At 41.9% G+C, this 17,926-nt stretch overlaps 1 protein-coding gene across 2 annotated transcripts in view; it reads left to right on the plus strand.

Moving 5' to 3' along the window:
- Nucleotides 1-17,121, plus strand: part of A1CF (APOBEC1 complementation factor) — an 82,742-nt gene extending 65,621 nt beyond the window's left edge. The window contains exons 8-12 of one of the 2 annotated variants that reach the window (XM_038576032.1): nt 660-933; nt 2,833-3,038; nt 5,721-5,857; nt 6,540-6,679; nt 9,953-17,121. In XM_038576032.1, the coding sequence (XP_038431960.1) occupies nt 660-933; nt 2,833-3,038; nt 5,721-5,857; nt 6,540-6,679; nt 9,953-10,101 (906 nt within the window). In that variant the 3' untranslated portion in view covers nt 10,102-17,121. The remainder of the gene's footprint in view (nt 1-659; nt 934-2,832; nt 3,039-5,720; nt 5,858-6,539; nt 6,680-9,952) is intronic. The other variant, XM_038576033.1, reaches the window with a different exon arrangement.
- Nucleotides 17,122-17,926: the final 805 nt, after the last annotated feature.

A 17,926-nucleotide genomic window follows, 5' to 3' on the forward strand; every position in this document is an offset into this window, starting at 1 on the left:
ACCATCCCTGCCAGTTCCCAGCTGTTCAGATCGAAATGTCGTTTCACGGGTACCTGTGGGGAACAACACGGTAGCCTCCTTGATTCCACTTCTTAAATAGGGCCCCACTTTTAAGCCTCTCTTCTCTTCCAATAAAAACTTACCTATAATATGGCTGCTTTAAGGAGTAAACCCTTTAGTGGGCTGGTGGCCAGAGAGACCTGATGCAGCTAGCCATGCCATGGTGTTCACAATCGGTAAGATTTTCGTAGTGTTCCCTTCTGCCTTCATTGTGCTATACTATGTAGTAGACATTATATTCCACCAATTATTACCTAAAATTTCTTAGAATTTTATAATATGTAACTTAAAATATGTATCACATAAAAATATCACATAATGTCCTGTCACAGTGACTATCACATAATTTATAACCTTGTACATCAGTGGAAAGTGGCCAATTTGTTACTCTCAAACCTGTTGCATATTACATGCAATTTCCCAACAAAACCACTCAGGAAAACTCAACTGGCACACAAATGTGAACCTATGAAGAGACAGGATACATATAAGTGACACAGTCAGTGAACAGAACAACAAATTGACTGACTCAAGAGACCAGCCACACTTGGTTGTCTTCATATCTTCTCATGTTGCTTCTTCTTTGTTCTCTATGACAGATGCTGGATGGTTCCCCCATTGAAGTGACCCTAGCGAAGCCAGTAGACAAAGACAGTTATGTTAGGTACACCCGAGGCACGGGCGGAAGAGGCAGCATGCTGCAAGGAGAGTACACCTACTCTTTGGGCCATGTTTATGATCCCACCACGACCTACCTTGGAGCTCCTGTCTTCTATGCTCCTCAGGCCTATACAGCAATTCCCAGCCTTCATTTCCCAGCCACCAAAGGACACCTTGGCAACAGGGCCATCATCCGAGCTCCTTCTGTGAGAGGTAACGCTCATCAGCTCTCACCCTAGAATAACTCTACAATTTCAAATGATTTGTACTGCAATAGCCTTAGACAAATTGGATAGGCCCACTGGGAGAAAGGGACTGGGAAATTGCTTATGAAAAATCAAGTGTTATTTTATCAATAGTTGCTCTTCCATAAAAAATCTTTTTCACATTACAACTGGTTATTGAAAAAACTTGGTCAGAACCTAGCAGAACTGAGTCTAATGCATACATTTGATCTTACACAGACCTGAAAAATTTGTGCAGACCAAGTAGTTAGCTTCTCCCTTGCATTGGAGCACCATACTGCAGTCATATGCGACTCATTAGAAAACTTCCAAGTGAGAGCAGGGTGGTCCAATGGAAACCAATTATCTCAAATCGCAAAAACATGTCAAGGCATGTGTGTATTTGATGTTAACTCAGTGGCATCATATTCATACATAAATCACAGATTATCAGAAACATATTCTAACAGATATTTGAGATACTCTCATCTGACCTCCCCTAGGAAATGCATGCTATGCCTTCTAAAAAGCCACACTATTGAGAAATCAACCTATTTCTCCAGGCTATGAGGAACTAGATAGTAACGTCCAAATGGAAAAAAGACCAACTACCTAGCAATACATCTTTCCTATGTAATCCTACAAAAATTCCTAATGTTCAAAAAGTTCCTCAGCTCAGTTCAATATAGACAATAAGGAGAGCATTTCTTTATTTCCAATAAACTAGTTTGTCTCTGACTAATGGGATTCTTCAGAATGGTTCTGCTAGGACAGAGTTAATGCCAAAAGAATCCCAGTTCTATCTTCAAGTTTGACACCATTCTGGGCAATTTGACAACAAACTGTGTATTTAACTCTATCCTTGGGTTTTACTTAGAAGCAAAGGGGCATGTCCAGATTACTGGGAAAACAATTATCTTACTGTGTTTTACTATTTTTCAGGAAAACCGAATAGACCAACCTAGGATCTCTATAAGTTCCATAATCATAATAAAATCATTCCACTCAAAATTATAATGCAAAAGAAATCATCAGGTTTTCCTCTAGGATAACCTATCTTTGTCATGGCAAATTATATCATTAACATATTCTGCATTTATATTCTGAAATCATATTATTAAATAATTCATACGTTAAATATAAATTGTCAACCAGTTGTAATGTAGGAAAAAAACAAACTCCACTCCAAGGGAAAAAATATTTTATAACCAGAAAGAAATCAATGAATGATATTCATGGGTAATCAATTTAATTTTTTTATCACTTTATACCACTAATAGGAAATCAAAGTAGCAACATGGTAAAACAAAAAATCAAAAGGAATCTATTAATGAAACTCAATGGAAATTTAAGCCTCACATTGTCTGAACGTGAAACAGAAAATAGCAAACCTATAAACACATTTTCTAAATGTTCAAATGTTTCCCAACTGATCACTGGGGATGGAATTATTGAGGAAGCTAGAATTCATTTCTGATTTACTGATCAATAATAAAAATGCAAGACTTATTTTAATACATGTGGCCATACCATCCTGGGATGTTTAAATACCTTCCCAACGTTCATGAGTCTGTAGAGAAATGTCAACAAAAGGTCAACCAAAGACAGAAATTGCAAAATTTTGTTCTGTGCCAAAGTTTTAAAGTTGCTCATGTACTTATTGATAGCTTTGAGGGGATGGCTTTCTTCCACAGACAGTTAAAAAAAATGCAAGACACCTATGGTGAACCCTACATTATGTTGAGTTTCATTTCATTAAAACCCTAGAGTTTTCTATGCATCTTCAGGGCAATGATCAATGTGACTTGGGCTAACTTTTCCATTACAGTAAGATTCAGGGTGATTTTCTGGTGGTTTGATTCAGTTTAATGCCTTCTTACGTTCCTAGAAATTTACATGAATGTACCTGTAGGGGCCGCGGGAGTGAGAGGACTGGCCGGCCGTGGCTATTTGGCCTATACAGGCCTGGGTCGTGGATACCAGGTCAAGGGAGACAAGAGAGAAGACAAACTCTATGACCTTTTACCTGGGATGGAGCTCACCCCAATGAATCCTGTCACTTTAAAACCCCAAGGAATTAAACTTGCTCCCCAGGTAGGTAATACTATTCTAGAGATAGTTTCCTTAAGTTAAGCCAAAGACCAACATCATCCACCTTTCATCAAATGATTTGATTTGATCCAAACTTGGGCTATTGCCTTTGGTTTTGTTAAATAAAGTGGCCAATCAACATAACGTACACTGAGAGAATGCTGGCTGTTAAGTGCCACTGTTCCATCACCCTCTTTCTTAAAAATGAAGTTTGACACCCTAAATAATCTGAACAACTGGAATGTGAAGATCCTGAGAGCAATTAGGAATTATCAACCAATACCTTAAATGAAAAAAATAATGATGCAAAGATCCTAATTCAAAATAAATGCATACTGTGTATCATTTGGTTAATGAAGGATCTTCATGACAGGGAACATATAGACCCTGAGGATATCTTTTATTTGTGTTTAAAAAGAGAGGACACCTTACTATCCGTGGTGTTATTATTGCTTGTATTAACTGTGAAATGCCATCACTCATATCAAATCAGGTCTCCTACAATGATTACAATTTAGGCAGGGACATGATGGTGAAGTTCTAATGCTTTCATTCCCCAGCTCCAAGTTTCCATGTTTCTGCATGAAGCTGTGGTTTTTATTATTGGAAAATTAGGAGTTATAAAAGCTATTCCAGGGTGGAAAGTGAATAACAGGGTTAAAAATAAAATAAAACAGGATCTCTGTTAACGCTTAGCCTCTTCCCTATGGGTGTGCAGTACATGCCAGGCTCTCTGTAGAGATGCTGGCTGAAGAAATCTTACCCAGTCATTCTGAGGCACGGTTTAAGGACTCTCAAGGAAATGTCCCTATTCCAGGCCCAAAAACACAAGCCCCAAATGTATGGAGGTAGCCTTATGATCGCAATCAAGTAGGAAACATGGCTTTCTAAAAGCTCATTGTGAGTATTATTTTTGTAGGGTCAATGGCTCTCTTATGCATACAAATGAGTTCATCTAAGGTTTCTGCTCACCCTACCCAGGGAATTAAAAATAAGGAAGCCTAGCAGAGTGGTAAACGGCAATCACTTGTTTGTTCAAAAGCCATTTCTTGGGCATCCATCATGCACCAAGTATTGTGTTGGGTACTGGGCATGGAAAAGGGAATATAATGCAATCTTTGCCAGGAAAAATCATATGGCGATCCAGGGAGAGGACAGAGACACATAAAAAGATCATCATTATAAACTCTAGTAAGTGTCCTGGTGGCGCTTTGCTCAGAAAACACAAAAGCTTGTCATCTAGTCTATCTTGGGTTAAAATGCAAAATAAAGAACCTTGTTAAGGACCTAGAATACTTAGAAATCTTTTAAGAAATTAAAAAATAATTATTATTATATATTCCATAGAATAGTTCAAAGAGCTGCCATAGTGTGAGGAATCATCTCTGCTTCTTATATTAAACCCAGGTTAGAAATTGGTCATGGTTTATAGTGATAGGTAAGTAACCACCTCTCTCAACTGCTGAAAAGGTTCTTCAATTAATTTGTCTCTGAATCTCTACAAGCACAGCTTAGAACTTGAAGGCTGTGCCAACAACCCCAACCAATGCATATGGAACCTTAACAATGCCATGGGGGAGTCATGAATGTTCAACTAGAGCAGCAAGACAAGGGTACCCAGCAGAGTCAGGAGTTAAGAGTCTGTCCTCCTTGAGCCCTGCCCAACAGGCAGGTAGACTGTCTGCCAACTAAAGCAGTCTACTAGAGCCCAGGGACCTTCGGGAATGCTTTGTAGATGGCAAGAGATGCTACAAAACCAAGAGGATTAGCTGATAAAGGTCAGTAGAGGAGATAGGAGCAATCTACAAATTTAATAAGCTGGAAAATGCTCTGCCATTGCAGATTAGTGTCGGAACAGTTGAGATAAGAAGCTCCATCAACTCAGCCCAGGGGAGCACTGTCCTGTCCCAAAGTCTTCTTCCTTTCAGACTTATGCCCTGTTTTGCACAGTTTCCTGAATCTTCTGACTCATGGGAGTATCAGGGCTGGGTGGGCCACCAAAAATGGCTTCAGGATGAAAAAAAAAATGGGTGCCTTTAGATAAGATTCAGTTTGGAGTAGTAATAAAGGCAGAAAAAAAAAACACGCAGGAAGATTCTAAAATTCAGATCATTGTAAAATTAGCAAGAAGTGGTATTTTGCCAAAGACATTGCAGCTGTCAACATCCATCTATTAATGCTCGTCAGTAAGTAGTAACCATTAAACTTTTTAACTCGATCTTTTTTATGAAAATGTGAAGCTAAAATCCTATGGCAAATGACATGAAGTAAGAATATGTTCTTAGGTTATTTTCTCTAAACCATTATAAACAGAAGGGTAGAGGGTAGTAATGAGGAAATCCAGCCACACGGTGCTGAAAATGTCCATTTTTTTAATGGGACAAATATATCAAACAAATCATAAATTTAAACTATTGGTAAAAAAAGTTACAGCTAATGGACTAAACTAAAACATATTAGAATAAATGGTGTGAAAATGATTTTTATGAATTAATCTACATCACATTTTAAATGGAGTTCAAGTTGAGTTCATCTTAAATTTTATGAGTCATTAAAACATGTGGCATTTTATATTTTTCTTACATTAGCTTAAATACTGAAGATCAGAGTTTATGACCCTGAAAGCTAGAGAAATAATGCAAATGTGACATTTGAAAGGGAAATCACTTCTTTTTACTCTTGTAGATATTAGAAGAAATTTGTCAGAAAAACAACTGGGGACAGCCAGTGTATCAGCTGCACTCGGCCATTGGACAAGATCAGAGACAACTATTCTTATACAAGATAACCATTCCTGCCCTGGCCAACCAGAATCCTACAATGTGGGTAACATCTCCAAATTGCTAATCCTTCAAGATTTTTAGAATAAGAGTTTCTTAGAAGTTAAGTGTATCTTATCACTATCCAATAAGAGAGACATTTCCATGTACTACTAGCTCGTGTTTCATTAAACGCCAATGTTGAGATGTGTAGTTGGGGTGTCCATGCCAGCTGAGAAACTGGTATCTCGGGGGCCCCGGATTTCACACAATGAAGAGTGTGTAGTATTATCAACAAATAAAAAAACTGCCAACATAAAATGGAACAGGGATGAAAACTATAGCCCACTCTTTTATCTGTGTCGGTGTTTAGGTTGAACCTTGTCGAGTTGCCGTTTTGTATAAACAACACCACGCCCGGCCACTTACATTTTTGGATCAAAGATCCTCTCTGTTGGTGGGGATCACCACCCCCAGCCTGCATTCCTACACATTGTAGGAACCATCCTATTTCCCCTGTGCGTTGAGTTGCAGGTGTGTTCCAGGAACGTGCCATCCACTGCTAGTGTCCTGGGGCTGGTCACGAATGCTCCTCTGTGCACAGACATGTGGAAGTCTTAAATGCAAGGAGAATGCAACCCAGCCACATAAAAGTCCAACATCTGCTCATCTTAACACACGAGTAACGCCTTAGGTTTCCTCCCATCTCAGCACCTCAAATGTAATGCCTGCATGTGCCTTCCAGCCACCCCTTCACGCCTCCGAAGCTAAGTGCGTACGTGGATGAAGCAAAGACCTACGCGGCGGAGTACACCCTGCAGACCCTGGGCATTCCCACTGACGGGGCCGACGCCCCCACCGCGGCCGCCGCCACCGCCTTCCCAGGTAGGGGAAGTGGGGCCCCGGATGGCACCCTGCCCACAGTGTTTGGGAAACCCTCCCTCGGTACCATGACCTCCAGGACCTGTTTCTGAGCTCTACCCATGATACAGATTTACACCATCTGTGACCAAAAGCACTTGCCACATGAGTGAAGCATGGAGATGGGAGATGAGAGGAGTGAGCAGGGAACAGAAGGGGGCCTAGTCTCAGCTCTGCTCCAGCAGCTGCGTGACCTTGAAAGGGCCAGTCTCTGCGTCTGGGTGGGTTGAGTTTTTAACTTTTAATAAAGGAGTTTGGAACTACCTGTTAGCAGTTGTTTACCTAAATGCTTACTAAGGAATGTGGCCAAGGTCAATTGACTTTTAAGGAGTCCTTGGACTCCCTGCACAATTCTCATCTTTGACTCGACTTGACTTTTATTGCTTTGCTTTCTAAAAGAAATGTGTGTGCATCATATTTTTCTTATGTTGTTTTTTTTTTAAAGATTTTATTTATTTGTTCATGAGAGACACACAGAGAGAGGCAGAGACACAGGCAGCGGGAGAAGCAGGCTCCATGTGGGGAGCCCTGGGGTCACCACCCTGAGCCAAAGGTCACACCCTGAGCCCTCAGGTCACACCCTGAGCCAAAGGAGGACGCTCAACCACTGGGCCACCCAGGCGCCCTCTTAAATTGTTTTAAGTCAAAAACTGTGTGAGAGAGAGCGACACAGAGAGAGACAGAGACAGAGACAGAGAGAGCCTTTCAGTATGTGGATGATCAGCTCTCATCTATCTGTCCCATGATTTTGGCCTAGAGCGCAGGCTATTCGCGCAAAGCCCATCTGTAGGTGGACATGCCTTCAGGGCCACTTTTTTTTTTTTAAGATTTTATTTATTTATTCATGATAGACAGAGAGAGAGAGAGAGACAGAGACCCAGGCAGAGGGAGAAGTAGGCTCCATGCCCGGAGCCCGACGTGGGACTCGATCCCCAGACTCCAGGATCCTGGGCCAAAGGCAGGCGCTGAACCGCTGAGTCACCCAGGGATCCCCCAGGGCTGCTTTTAAAAGACTTTTTTCCCCGTTTGTTATGTACCTACAATAAATGCTAATAACTTAAAAAAAAAAATGAACCCTCTAGAGATTAAAAGTGACCGGACAAGAGATTTGTTTTGGAAACTTTTCCTTAGCCTTTAGTTTGAATAACCCCATTCTTTTTTAGCAAGAAAAGCTCATTTCTTTGGGAGAAATCAGCCACTCCGGCGTGTCGCTGTGTTGGCCTGCCTCCCTTTAGACCAATTCAGAGATCTGAGTGGACCCCGAAACGGGGCACTTCGATCGATCCACTGGTGCCCATATTGGGCACACACGGGCATGACAGCCGCGGTGTCCACCCCCCCCCCCATCCGGAACACCTAGGCCCTTACTCTCATTTTCTTGGGTTTCTCAAAAACTGCAAACACGTTTTCCATTCTGGCAAGTAACCACACGTCACATGCGGACACGACCTCAACTCCAGTTTCGATCCGTAGAACGTGGAGAAGTTGGGCCCTGCACCCCCGCGAGGTTACCAGGGCGACAGGTGTCACACCCAAGGGCAGGGCCCCTGGGCCTTCCACAGAGCGGGGTGTTGACATGTCCGTCTAGCAGGGACCCCATGGCCAGGCTTCTTGGTTCTTGGAGAAGCCGGAGCCCCTGTCTCACGGGAAGCTACAACCCAAAGACAGCTCACGAATGTGCTATAAAAACACATGAGCCGCTGTCACAATTTTACGGTTCGCTTGCACGTTGGAAAGGATTTGCTTTCACCTACGAATGTTTGATCTTGTCCTCACTTTTGTTTGCTCCTCCAAGAAGTAAAAAAAAAAAATATCCGGGGCATGAGAGTTGTCTTGGGAAAGCCTAAGGAATTGAGAACCTCTCTCGTAACGTTGCTGTGGAGTCGAGCAAAGAATAATAGGCTCCTGGGGAAGAATCTGTTGAGAATCCAAATACTCTTGCACTTAAGAAAGTAGCCAAACTGAAAGAAGACAGTTCAGAACCCCCCACGATAAAATCACACGCACCCCTCTTACACATGTGTATTTCTTTCTCGCTTACTTAGAAACGCTATTTCCAAAATTATGAAAGTAATTGGTAGCACATTTCTCATATCCTTGGAAAACATACCAAACTTGAGTAGTGCATTAGTCAGCATTACTGGCCAAAGTGCACAAGCCAAGGAGTGGATTTAATTTAAAAAAAAAAAAAAAATAGTCCAGCCAGCTTCCTGCCACCACTTCCTGAGAAGCCACCAGAAAGAAATCAATGTGTCTGGGGTTGGGATGACGGCCGCAGCACATAAACCAAATGGACTAGGGTTTTTGTTTTTTGTTTTTGTATTGTTTTTTGTTGTTGTTGTTGTTGTTGTTTTAATCAGGTCCCCCATTTGTTGCTTAAGTAAATTTCCCTCTTTTTCTTGCCATCTTCATATTTTTTGGATCATGTCAGAAATGGCTTAATTTTGACCGTTAACAGGGAAACAACTGCATTTATATAATAGCACTTATTATGCCCTTTCCTGTAGAAGTGAATGGCAATCAGGCAGACGTGATCCTAGTGTGACCGCACCTGATGCCCTCCTTACCACTCAGACCCTTGGCTGTCTGGTGGTGAAGACGAGCATCATCTGAAAACACCTCACACCTCACCAACTTGGTGGTGAAGCAAAATGGTCTTGCCCTTCACAGTAGGGTCTACATGGAAACAGGCCAGGTATCTGCTTTCAGGGTGCTGTGTAGAAGCACGCTGAAACTTGCCATATTTTTCCTACTGGTCTACCCAGGCCCTCTAGGTCCTTCTTGGGAAAGGGCAATGGTTTTCAACATTTCATTTAGGTGGGGGTGCGGGTACAGAAGCCGACCCCCAGAGCCCCACCCCTCAGCCCTGCCAACCCATCGATCGCCTCCCCTCCTTTATAAACCCTGAGAGCCTCTGAAAAAGTTCTAAAATCTCAAGCTTTAATCAACTTGGCATCCTGTTAAGTTTCTGTTTCTTGGACTCCGTTCCTAGTGTTTCCAATTTTCTAAGCATGCGGTGGTGCTGGCACGTGTGGCTGACCTCACTTTGAGGAACGCTGTCTGTCCCCTAGTCAATGAGTCTAGGTTCTATGTCCCGAGTTCACTTTTTAAGATGTACATATTGACTTTTGGTCTGAAGTGGTGTTAAGTTTTCAAATTCCAAAAAAGTAGACAATAAGCCAACAGGGAGCAAATGTGAATGGCTTTCGATGAAGTTTTCTCTGCCTCCTCCTCCAGGATACGCTGTCCCCAACGCAACGGCGCCTGTGTCCGCAGCCCAGCTCAAGCAAGCAGTGACCCTTGGACAAGACTTAGCATATACGACGTATGAGGTCTACCCCACTTTTGCAGTGACTGCCCGAGGGGATGGATATGGAGCCTTCTGAAGATACCTTTCTTTTAATTTAAGACACACAAAACTCTATCTAGAAGAAATAAACCTCTCACTGAGTTTCCTTATGATCACAAGTCATACTTTTTCTAAAGGGATGCCCTTCCTGAGACTGTGCAGCTTATGCTAATTCTAGAGTCATGACATGAGGACATATTCCCGGTGAAATGAGATGTCAAGAAGCCTTTTGCCTGACAGAAATCTTAAGAGCCAGTGCCCCCCAAAAGTTATTTCTCCCAGGTTCCTGAGTGACGTGGGCATGCGTCGACATGAAGAGAGATCTTTTAACCAGCAAATGTTCAGGGGGCTGAGCAGACCTGGCCCGGCAGGAGCAACAGAGGGAGGCAAGTAAACTGCAGAGTCTTAACCCCAGCTCACAGCTGCTTTTGTGATCCACGAAGTCACAGACAGGAAGGGGGAGGGTGGAGGATGCTGTCAGAAATGCCTACCCCGTTGCCCACCGCATGGGCATCTCCATCTCAGGTCAGAACCTATGAAAGACAGCCCAAGATTTGATGGGGCCAGCATCACTTCAGGTGCAAAATCCTACCTCCTCTATCTGTCCTAGGCCCTGTCACCCACATCCCCTGGGGACCTCCTGGAAATCAATGTGATGTGGTACAGATAAGGATAAAATGAATCCAAGCCTGTTTATTAAGCTCATCAGCCCACACCTCTTCTTCCTTGGAGCACCTACCCTTCCCAAGGATCCTCCAACACAATAATCATCCCAACTTAAAATGGCTTCTCATTTCAAACATTTTGACTCGTCCACATGGATTTGTTTTCATACCAGTTTCATTTTGCTCGTATCTCGTGCCATAAAAAAAAAAATAGCACATCAAATATACAGACTATCACCTAGGATGCTTTTTCCTATTCAGCAAATGGGTTGAAAAGTCATTTCAAACAGAGACGTGAAGATCTACTCTCATTTCTTTGGTCTTCTTGCAGCACCCAGACCAGCATCCAGCATTCAGAGACAGTTGGGGCTGGCCTTGGACTGTCTAACCCCTTATATTAAATCTGCCAAGAAATCCTCTGCCTTCCCTTCCTTCTGTTTTCAACAAGTGTCAGACGGTTTTACAATATCTGAGTCCTTTGGTCTTGAAAGCATCACAGAAAACCTTAAACTTGCCACTGCTGATTAGAAGCAGATTCTTAGACTCCCAGCAAGGATGTTAGTGACCAAAGTCCCATGGGCTTAGGGCCTCTCTGCAGAAACATCTCCTGGGGATGTAGGTGCTACAAAAACTGGGATTGGAGGGAGCAGAGGCACTACTTTCTTGCCATTCTTGTAAATGACTGCTTTTTGTTCAAAACAGAAACAATCGAGGTCTGAACTCCAAACACCTATCACTACTGCTTCTGTCTCATTCGTGATTTAAGACATATGGTACCAGAATTTCCGGGGGGGGGGGGGGAAATCCCTTGGCCCTGGTAAAATTCTACAGGACTCAAAGGGAAACATAAACCCAAAGACAGAAAAATTTGTCTTGAATGGACTCCTGGGATTCAACCTCAGCCCAGATTCTAGTCAAAATCGGCTCAATTCCAATAACCATTGCAAGTCCTTGTAACTGTTCAGTTCCATTAAGTCCATTCAGATATCAAAGACCTCAAGGCCGCAGCTCGCACTCTGAAAGGTTCGGTGCTTTTGGCTTTACATTTTGCTCCTCGTACTCCGGAGGCCAGTGGTTCCCGGGCTTGGCTGCGCATTCGAAACAGCTGGACTACCTTGCAGAGCGCCATGCCAAGATGACGCCTGGCACCCATTAGGTAGGGTACCATGGGGCAGGTGCCCGGCCTCGGTGTTTCAAGATCTTGGGTGATTTCAATGTGCAGCTCACTTTGGGAACGGCTCCGGTCTGTCCACTTCCAGCCAACCCTTAATGTTTTCTTTAATTTATTTCACTTTCATTAAACAGAAAAATGCAAGAAAAAAATCTGTCTAAGTCAAAACGGATAGCCAACTCATAGTTTTGCAAAGATTCATCTCATAAGACGTACAAACTCAAATATAATTCACATTGGCTTCAAAATAACTCTTGGACCAAACGAATATTTTTAAATGAGAAAGTGAAAAATTCTCCCATCAGCAGTTCTGAGGTCCAAATCTACATTCCCACACAAGACCTGCTTTTATACTCAGAAAGAGTAATGACCTTGGGGCAGGCAAGTTCCTACTTAGTCCAAAAAAGCATTCCAGATTCCAAGAGTGAAAGTTTTAATGTTCTTTAAAAATCTTCAAATATAGAAAACAGTGCTCTGCATGTCCAGCCAGTGCCAAGTCGAAGGTCTGATCCAGAGGAGGTTTAAATTTAATCAGAACGAACAATTAGTTAATACGGGAATCTCTTAGGAGAAAAAAGAAGCATTATTCCAGATTAAATCATCATAATTTTTTTTAAGGCTAAGAACAGAAACCTAAATATACAAAAACAGCAACGTATCAAGAAAATTGCTATGGGAACACCCTCTCGCTCCTTGCTTAAGGAAACACAAGTGTTTGTACACTAACCTCCTAAGGACTGATTTTATTCGAGTGAGTAGAAGTGGTTTTAGCAAGATCTAGAAAATATTCTGAATTCCATTAGAACATATTCATAGGAAGTATCAATGTGTCTACTGTGCCATCCGTGTGTATTTACTTCGTCCAAATTAAGTAACGGAGAGCAACTACAGAGCTCCACAAACTCATTATACAGCTCTAGTGAGTTTGAAACTTCAAAAAATAGGACTGTTAAAAATCATGTGTGGAACCAAAGGCTTATTTTGCATGATGTTTATGTTTTTGGACTTTGGAAATTCTTGTGCATCGACATCTATTTTTTTGTTGTTATTTCTTACTTTATTGCTTCCTGGGGGGGGGGGACTCTTTATAGAGGAAATTCAAATGAGTCAGCCGACCAAAAATAAAAATAAAAATAAAATGAGTCAACCAACCAAGTGATAACAGAATACCCAAACCAATAATTTAGAAGCATCTAGTAAGTTAGAATTGAGCTTCTAAATTTTGGTGATGAAAAGCTTAGTGAAAATTAAAAATCAGCTGTGAGATGAGACATTTATTTTCTTACCTGTAAAAATGCTGCCTATTCTCAAATTGCTGTGCTTGCTTCCCACCCCATTCCTATCACTAAAAGACCATCTTTAAGTCCCACCCCTACCCAAACCTGGTATCACGCCAAACCACACCGTGTTTGGGTAAAAGCACCCAAAATGCTGCTAGAAAGCTACCTCGTGTTAAGAAAACATTGACTTCGAGAAATTCCTAAGCAACCACAGTTCTTTGACTTTTTAATGATGGATGGAAATCACACTATAGCTATGTCTTGACAATAGTTACTCAGGAAATTAGTTTTAGTTTTACTTAAAAGTTTAAAAGAAAAAATACAAAAAAAAAAAAAAAGAAAAGAAAAAATACATACGTTCTTCCAATCACATAGACTTTTCTTAGTTTTCCATAAATATCACCTCCAATAACGTCCGATGTATATTCATTTTCACGCTATTTTTCAATGACTATTTTATAGTTCAGTCTTGGCTCACAGGGTCACAATGTGAATCCATGGGGGACGGGGCGGTTCTCCGGGGTGCCTTTTTCAGGAATAAGGGTCAGTAAAGAAAGTATTGCAAGTAAATTGTCCTTGTATGCAAAGCTACGAAGTCTGATAAAATGTATCACTGCTGCGCGACTCCAGGCCTACCCACGATGTTCCAAAAGCAACCTACAACTAAACGTGGACAATGACCCCCAAGATAATATGAATTATCCCCTCCTCGCATCCATACAGAAATTCCCAGGAGATGAAAGGTAACCTGCAACTCAACCTGGAGACCTGGTACTTTTTCACATATCTTCCGGATGCATTTATGTACCAGAGATACAATCTGTTCGAGATGAAACTAAGCTTCAACTGTGACACTTTTAGTGAACTTTGTGATCCTGTTGAAAGAAAATATTCATATTAATAGCATAATTTAGGAATTTGAATGTACCATGGAAAGACAGAGAAACAGGGCAACCCACATTCCTACCTGACGTGCGATAGTGATCTACTGTGTTTCGTTGAACCCACCGCCAAATCTGATGCCGAGATTTTACTTCATCCCAGTGATGTCCAGACATGCTTTGAGCTTTGCGAGAACATAGCCTTAGACAACGGGATGCATCCACCAGGATATATGTTTATATTCGCCAACATTAGAGCAAAGCAAAGCAAGTCCTGCTACAGTAAGTCAAAGGAGACTTTCCGACCCCCATGCCCTATCACTTTACTTATGGAGTAAAACACTTTTTTAGAAATTTCCTTCAATAAAAACATGGGTACAGGATATTCTGTTGCTCCCAAAATGTCCGTTTTAAAAGCCAGCTTTTTCTTACAGAGTAGAATGTGTGCGTTTAAGAGGGACAGCAGTGCATACCTCGGACACGCACACTCATTTAGGGGAGGATGCGGGCTTTATGCGTCCCCAGGTGCCCTGAGCTTTGCAGAGAAGATGAGAGAACACCTGAAGCTTCAGCTAATAGTGAAGAGAAACGAGTAAGCCGTCTAGAAGTGAAAAATAATTCACTTATTCTTCGGGAAACCAGCAGCCTCCGTTCATTCAACCGTGCCCAGAATGACACTGAGAACCCTCCCGCTTCTCCCTCTCTCACCGTTCTCTCATTTCGGGAGAGAAGTCGAGAAAAAGACTATGATGCCTCGTCCTCTCTTCACATGTGTTACCTTGTCTAAGGGGAGGGGAGATGCCAAGAAACGGGCCTTTAAAAAAAAGTCAGCTGCCAGCAGGAAGCTCTTGGATACACAGAGAACATCAGCCCCACTCTGGGTTTAGTGCTGTCTGGGTGACGGCACGTCCCCACTGGCTGGGCAGCCCGCTTTGCCCTTGTGAACCATGGGCCTTCGTGTCACAAGTGCACCTGAATGTAGACAATGTACCATGACCCCATCTTTATGGCTCCCTTATTTTCTTTTCTTTTCTTTTTTCCTATTCTTTTCCTTCTTCTTTTCTTTTCTTTCTTTTCTTTTCTTTTCTTTTCTTCTTTTCTTTTCTTTTCTTTTCTTAATCTTGTAAAACTGGCTGTCTCCTCTCCAGTAAGCAAAAGGTCCCGATGACTTCCTTCTGTTGGGGGCGAGAGCCTAGTGAACAGACAGGAACGTGTCATCTTCTCCTTGGTGGTCACCCTCTGGCCACTGCCTGTCCAGGGACCCCACACACAACCCCTTCCTGGTCCTATAGTCCTTCCCAGTCCCCGGGCTCTCGGTCCCCAGTTGTGCTTTCAGTGGACAGAGTGAGCGCCCCCCAACCCTGGGGCCACATGGGACAGAGGCCCAGAGAGCCAGGGCCTGAGGAGGGTCTTCAGAGGATTTGCTTCCTCCGCAAACCAAGCTCCTCATACCGCACACCAGAAAGGACTCGCAACCTAAACCTTCATCTTACAAGGCACATTGTCGTTTCCCCTCCGTGTTTTGCAGATTTGCTCCGACACTTATTCTCCCCTCCCATTACGCTTGCCCATGAACTTGACCAAATCCTCAGATGATCTCATATGAAGTTCCAAATATTTCTTAATGGAAAATAATACTGCCAGGTATCTTCCTGTTTCTGTACTTCTTTTCTTACTCTTTCATTATTTTCTTCGCTAATATTAAGAACTAAGCACATCCTAATCTTCTATTGCTATAAACCCACAAGCTCTCCCCGTAGGGTGTATGATCATTCTGTATTCACTACGCACCTTCTCTAACGCCAGGAACTATGAACGTGTGTGCGGTGTGCGCGTATTTCCACAGCGGGGTACACGGTCTGGTGATCCATTCTACGTTTTTATAAACTGAATATGATTGCACTTAGGTTCACCAGTTGGCAGCTCGTTTCACTTAGTCAGAATCCCCACCATGAAATCAAACTCTGTTCTAAATGTTAAGATTCAACTATTATTGCCAAATACTAGCTGGACACCGTAAGCCCTTTTAGAGATTCATTTTAACTCTTCACCTATTATTACTGCTGTTCAAGTAAAATGAGTCTTCAAGTATGTTCCCCAGGAGAAATACAAAAGACAGTGTAAAAAATTTAAAAAAGAAGGAACGATTTTTGTTAGAGGTCCAGAAGCTTTAAAACACGCGACTGACAAGTTCGCATGCTGATTCGTGATGTCAAAGACCAGGTACTCAAGCTTGGCTGTTCTCTTGAACACATTTTGGTTATTAACTATTTTGGGGTTTTTTTTCTTTTTTTTTCTTTTCTTTTTGTTTTCTAAATATACTCGTGTTTATAAAATTCAAAATCTTCTTTAAAAAGCCTCATCTATATGTTTTGCAATAAATGACCTGCAATGAAGTATACATGTTCTATTCAGATGTACATTTTATTTTGAAATTTGGCACTTTCCACTGTAATTCCTAAGAGATCTGGGGGATGGTAGGATAAGAGCCGCAGATAAGTGTATTGAAATCAATCTATTGTTATCAGGGGTTTAAATGTTTGATGTGATTATTGATAATTTTGTTTCTATTCCTTCATGAGTTTTTTTTTTCCTACTTTTCTGCCGGCAGTAGAGCCAGGTATCATTATTCCCTGCCAACAAAAATAATACTGTCGGCAACATGCATTTCTCTTTTCCAGGTGTTTAACCATCTCTTGCTTCTTGTCCTTTTTTGTTATTAGTGACTTTATTTATGTGACGTTAGTTAGCTGAGGTACCAAAAGAGAGACAGAGATTAAAAACAGTATTAAAGAAGGTGCAAAAGGCACTTATTTTTGTACTCTGAGTACAGTATTTTATAGAACTCTGGTCGGTCTAAATATACTAAGTAAAATTACAACATCCGTTCATTGGGAAAATGATCATTGGTTTGGAAGATGTAAACATAATGGTACCACAGGATCATAAATCACATGAAATGAAAGGTAATGCAGTATTGTGATGACTCGTGTAATTTCAAGATGACAAAGTGGTTTCAGTTGAATTTTCAAGTAACATTATAAAGTTTTAAAAGTACAACGTGAGTTGCTGATTTCTTTGTCTTCTTTCCTGAGTGCTACAGTTTTACTCCTTTGGAGTAAATACTTAAATATTAATAACTTATCATTGCAGGTATTTTTTTGGCCATTTCTTTACATTTGCATCTTTTATGAAAGTGCCCTCTGTGCCTCTCTTGAGGGTAGAGGTAACGTTTAATAATCAGGCGCATTATTTCCCAGTCAATAAAGAAAACAAGAGAAGTACTCAGAAAGTGCAGATAATGAGAAAGCATGACTCCAGTAAGGTCTGTGGGCTCTGAGGCCAACATTGGCCCATCCCTAATGGACAAGAACCCAGATCAGAAACCAGCCTTCCAGCCCCTGAACCCACTACTGTATGTTCTGTTGGTCCTTGAGCTAGGAATGGTTGTGATCTTTCAAAGGACTGACATCTTTTACATTTTAAAAGGCCATTTAAACATAAAGGAAGACAAACCAGGAGAGACTCCTAACTCTGGGAAACAAAGGGTCCTGGAAGGGGAGGTGGGTGAGCGTAAGGGGTGACTGGGTGACGGGCACTGAGGAGGGCACTTGATGGGATGAGCACTGGGTGTTACACTATATGTTGGCAAATCGAACTTCAATAAGAACAAATTTTTTAAAAAAAAGCTTTAAACATAAAGGAAAAATCTGTGACAAGACCCTAGGTGGCCCGTGAGGTCTAAAATATTTACCCCCTGGCCTTTTGCAACAAGTTCCCCCCAAACCCGCATATTTCTGTTTCTATCGCAGGTAGCCCCCCACTTCTAAGTACTAAATTCCAAGTTAGCTAGGACTGGGTCTGG

This window comes from Canis lupus, chromosome 26, assembly GCF_011100685.1.
Source record: "Canis lupus familiaris isolate Mischka breed German Shepherd chromosome 26, alternate assembly UU_Cfam_GSD_1.0, whole genome shotgun sequence".
NCBI lineage: Eukaryota > Metazoa > Chordata > Mammalia > Carnivora > Canidae > Canis > Canis lupus.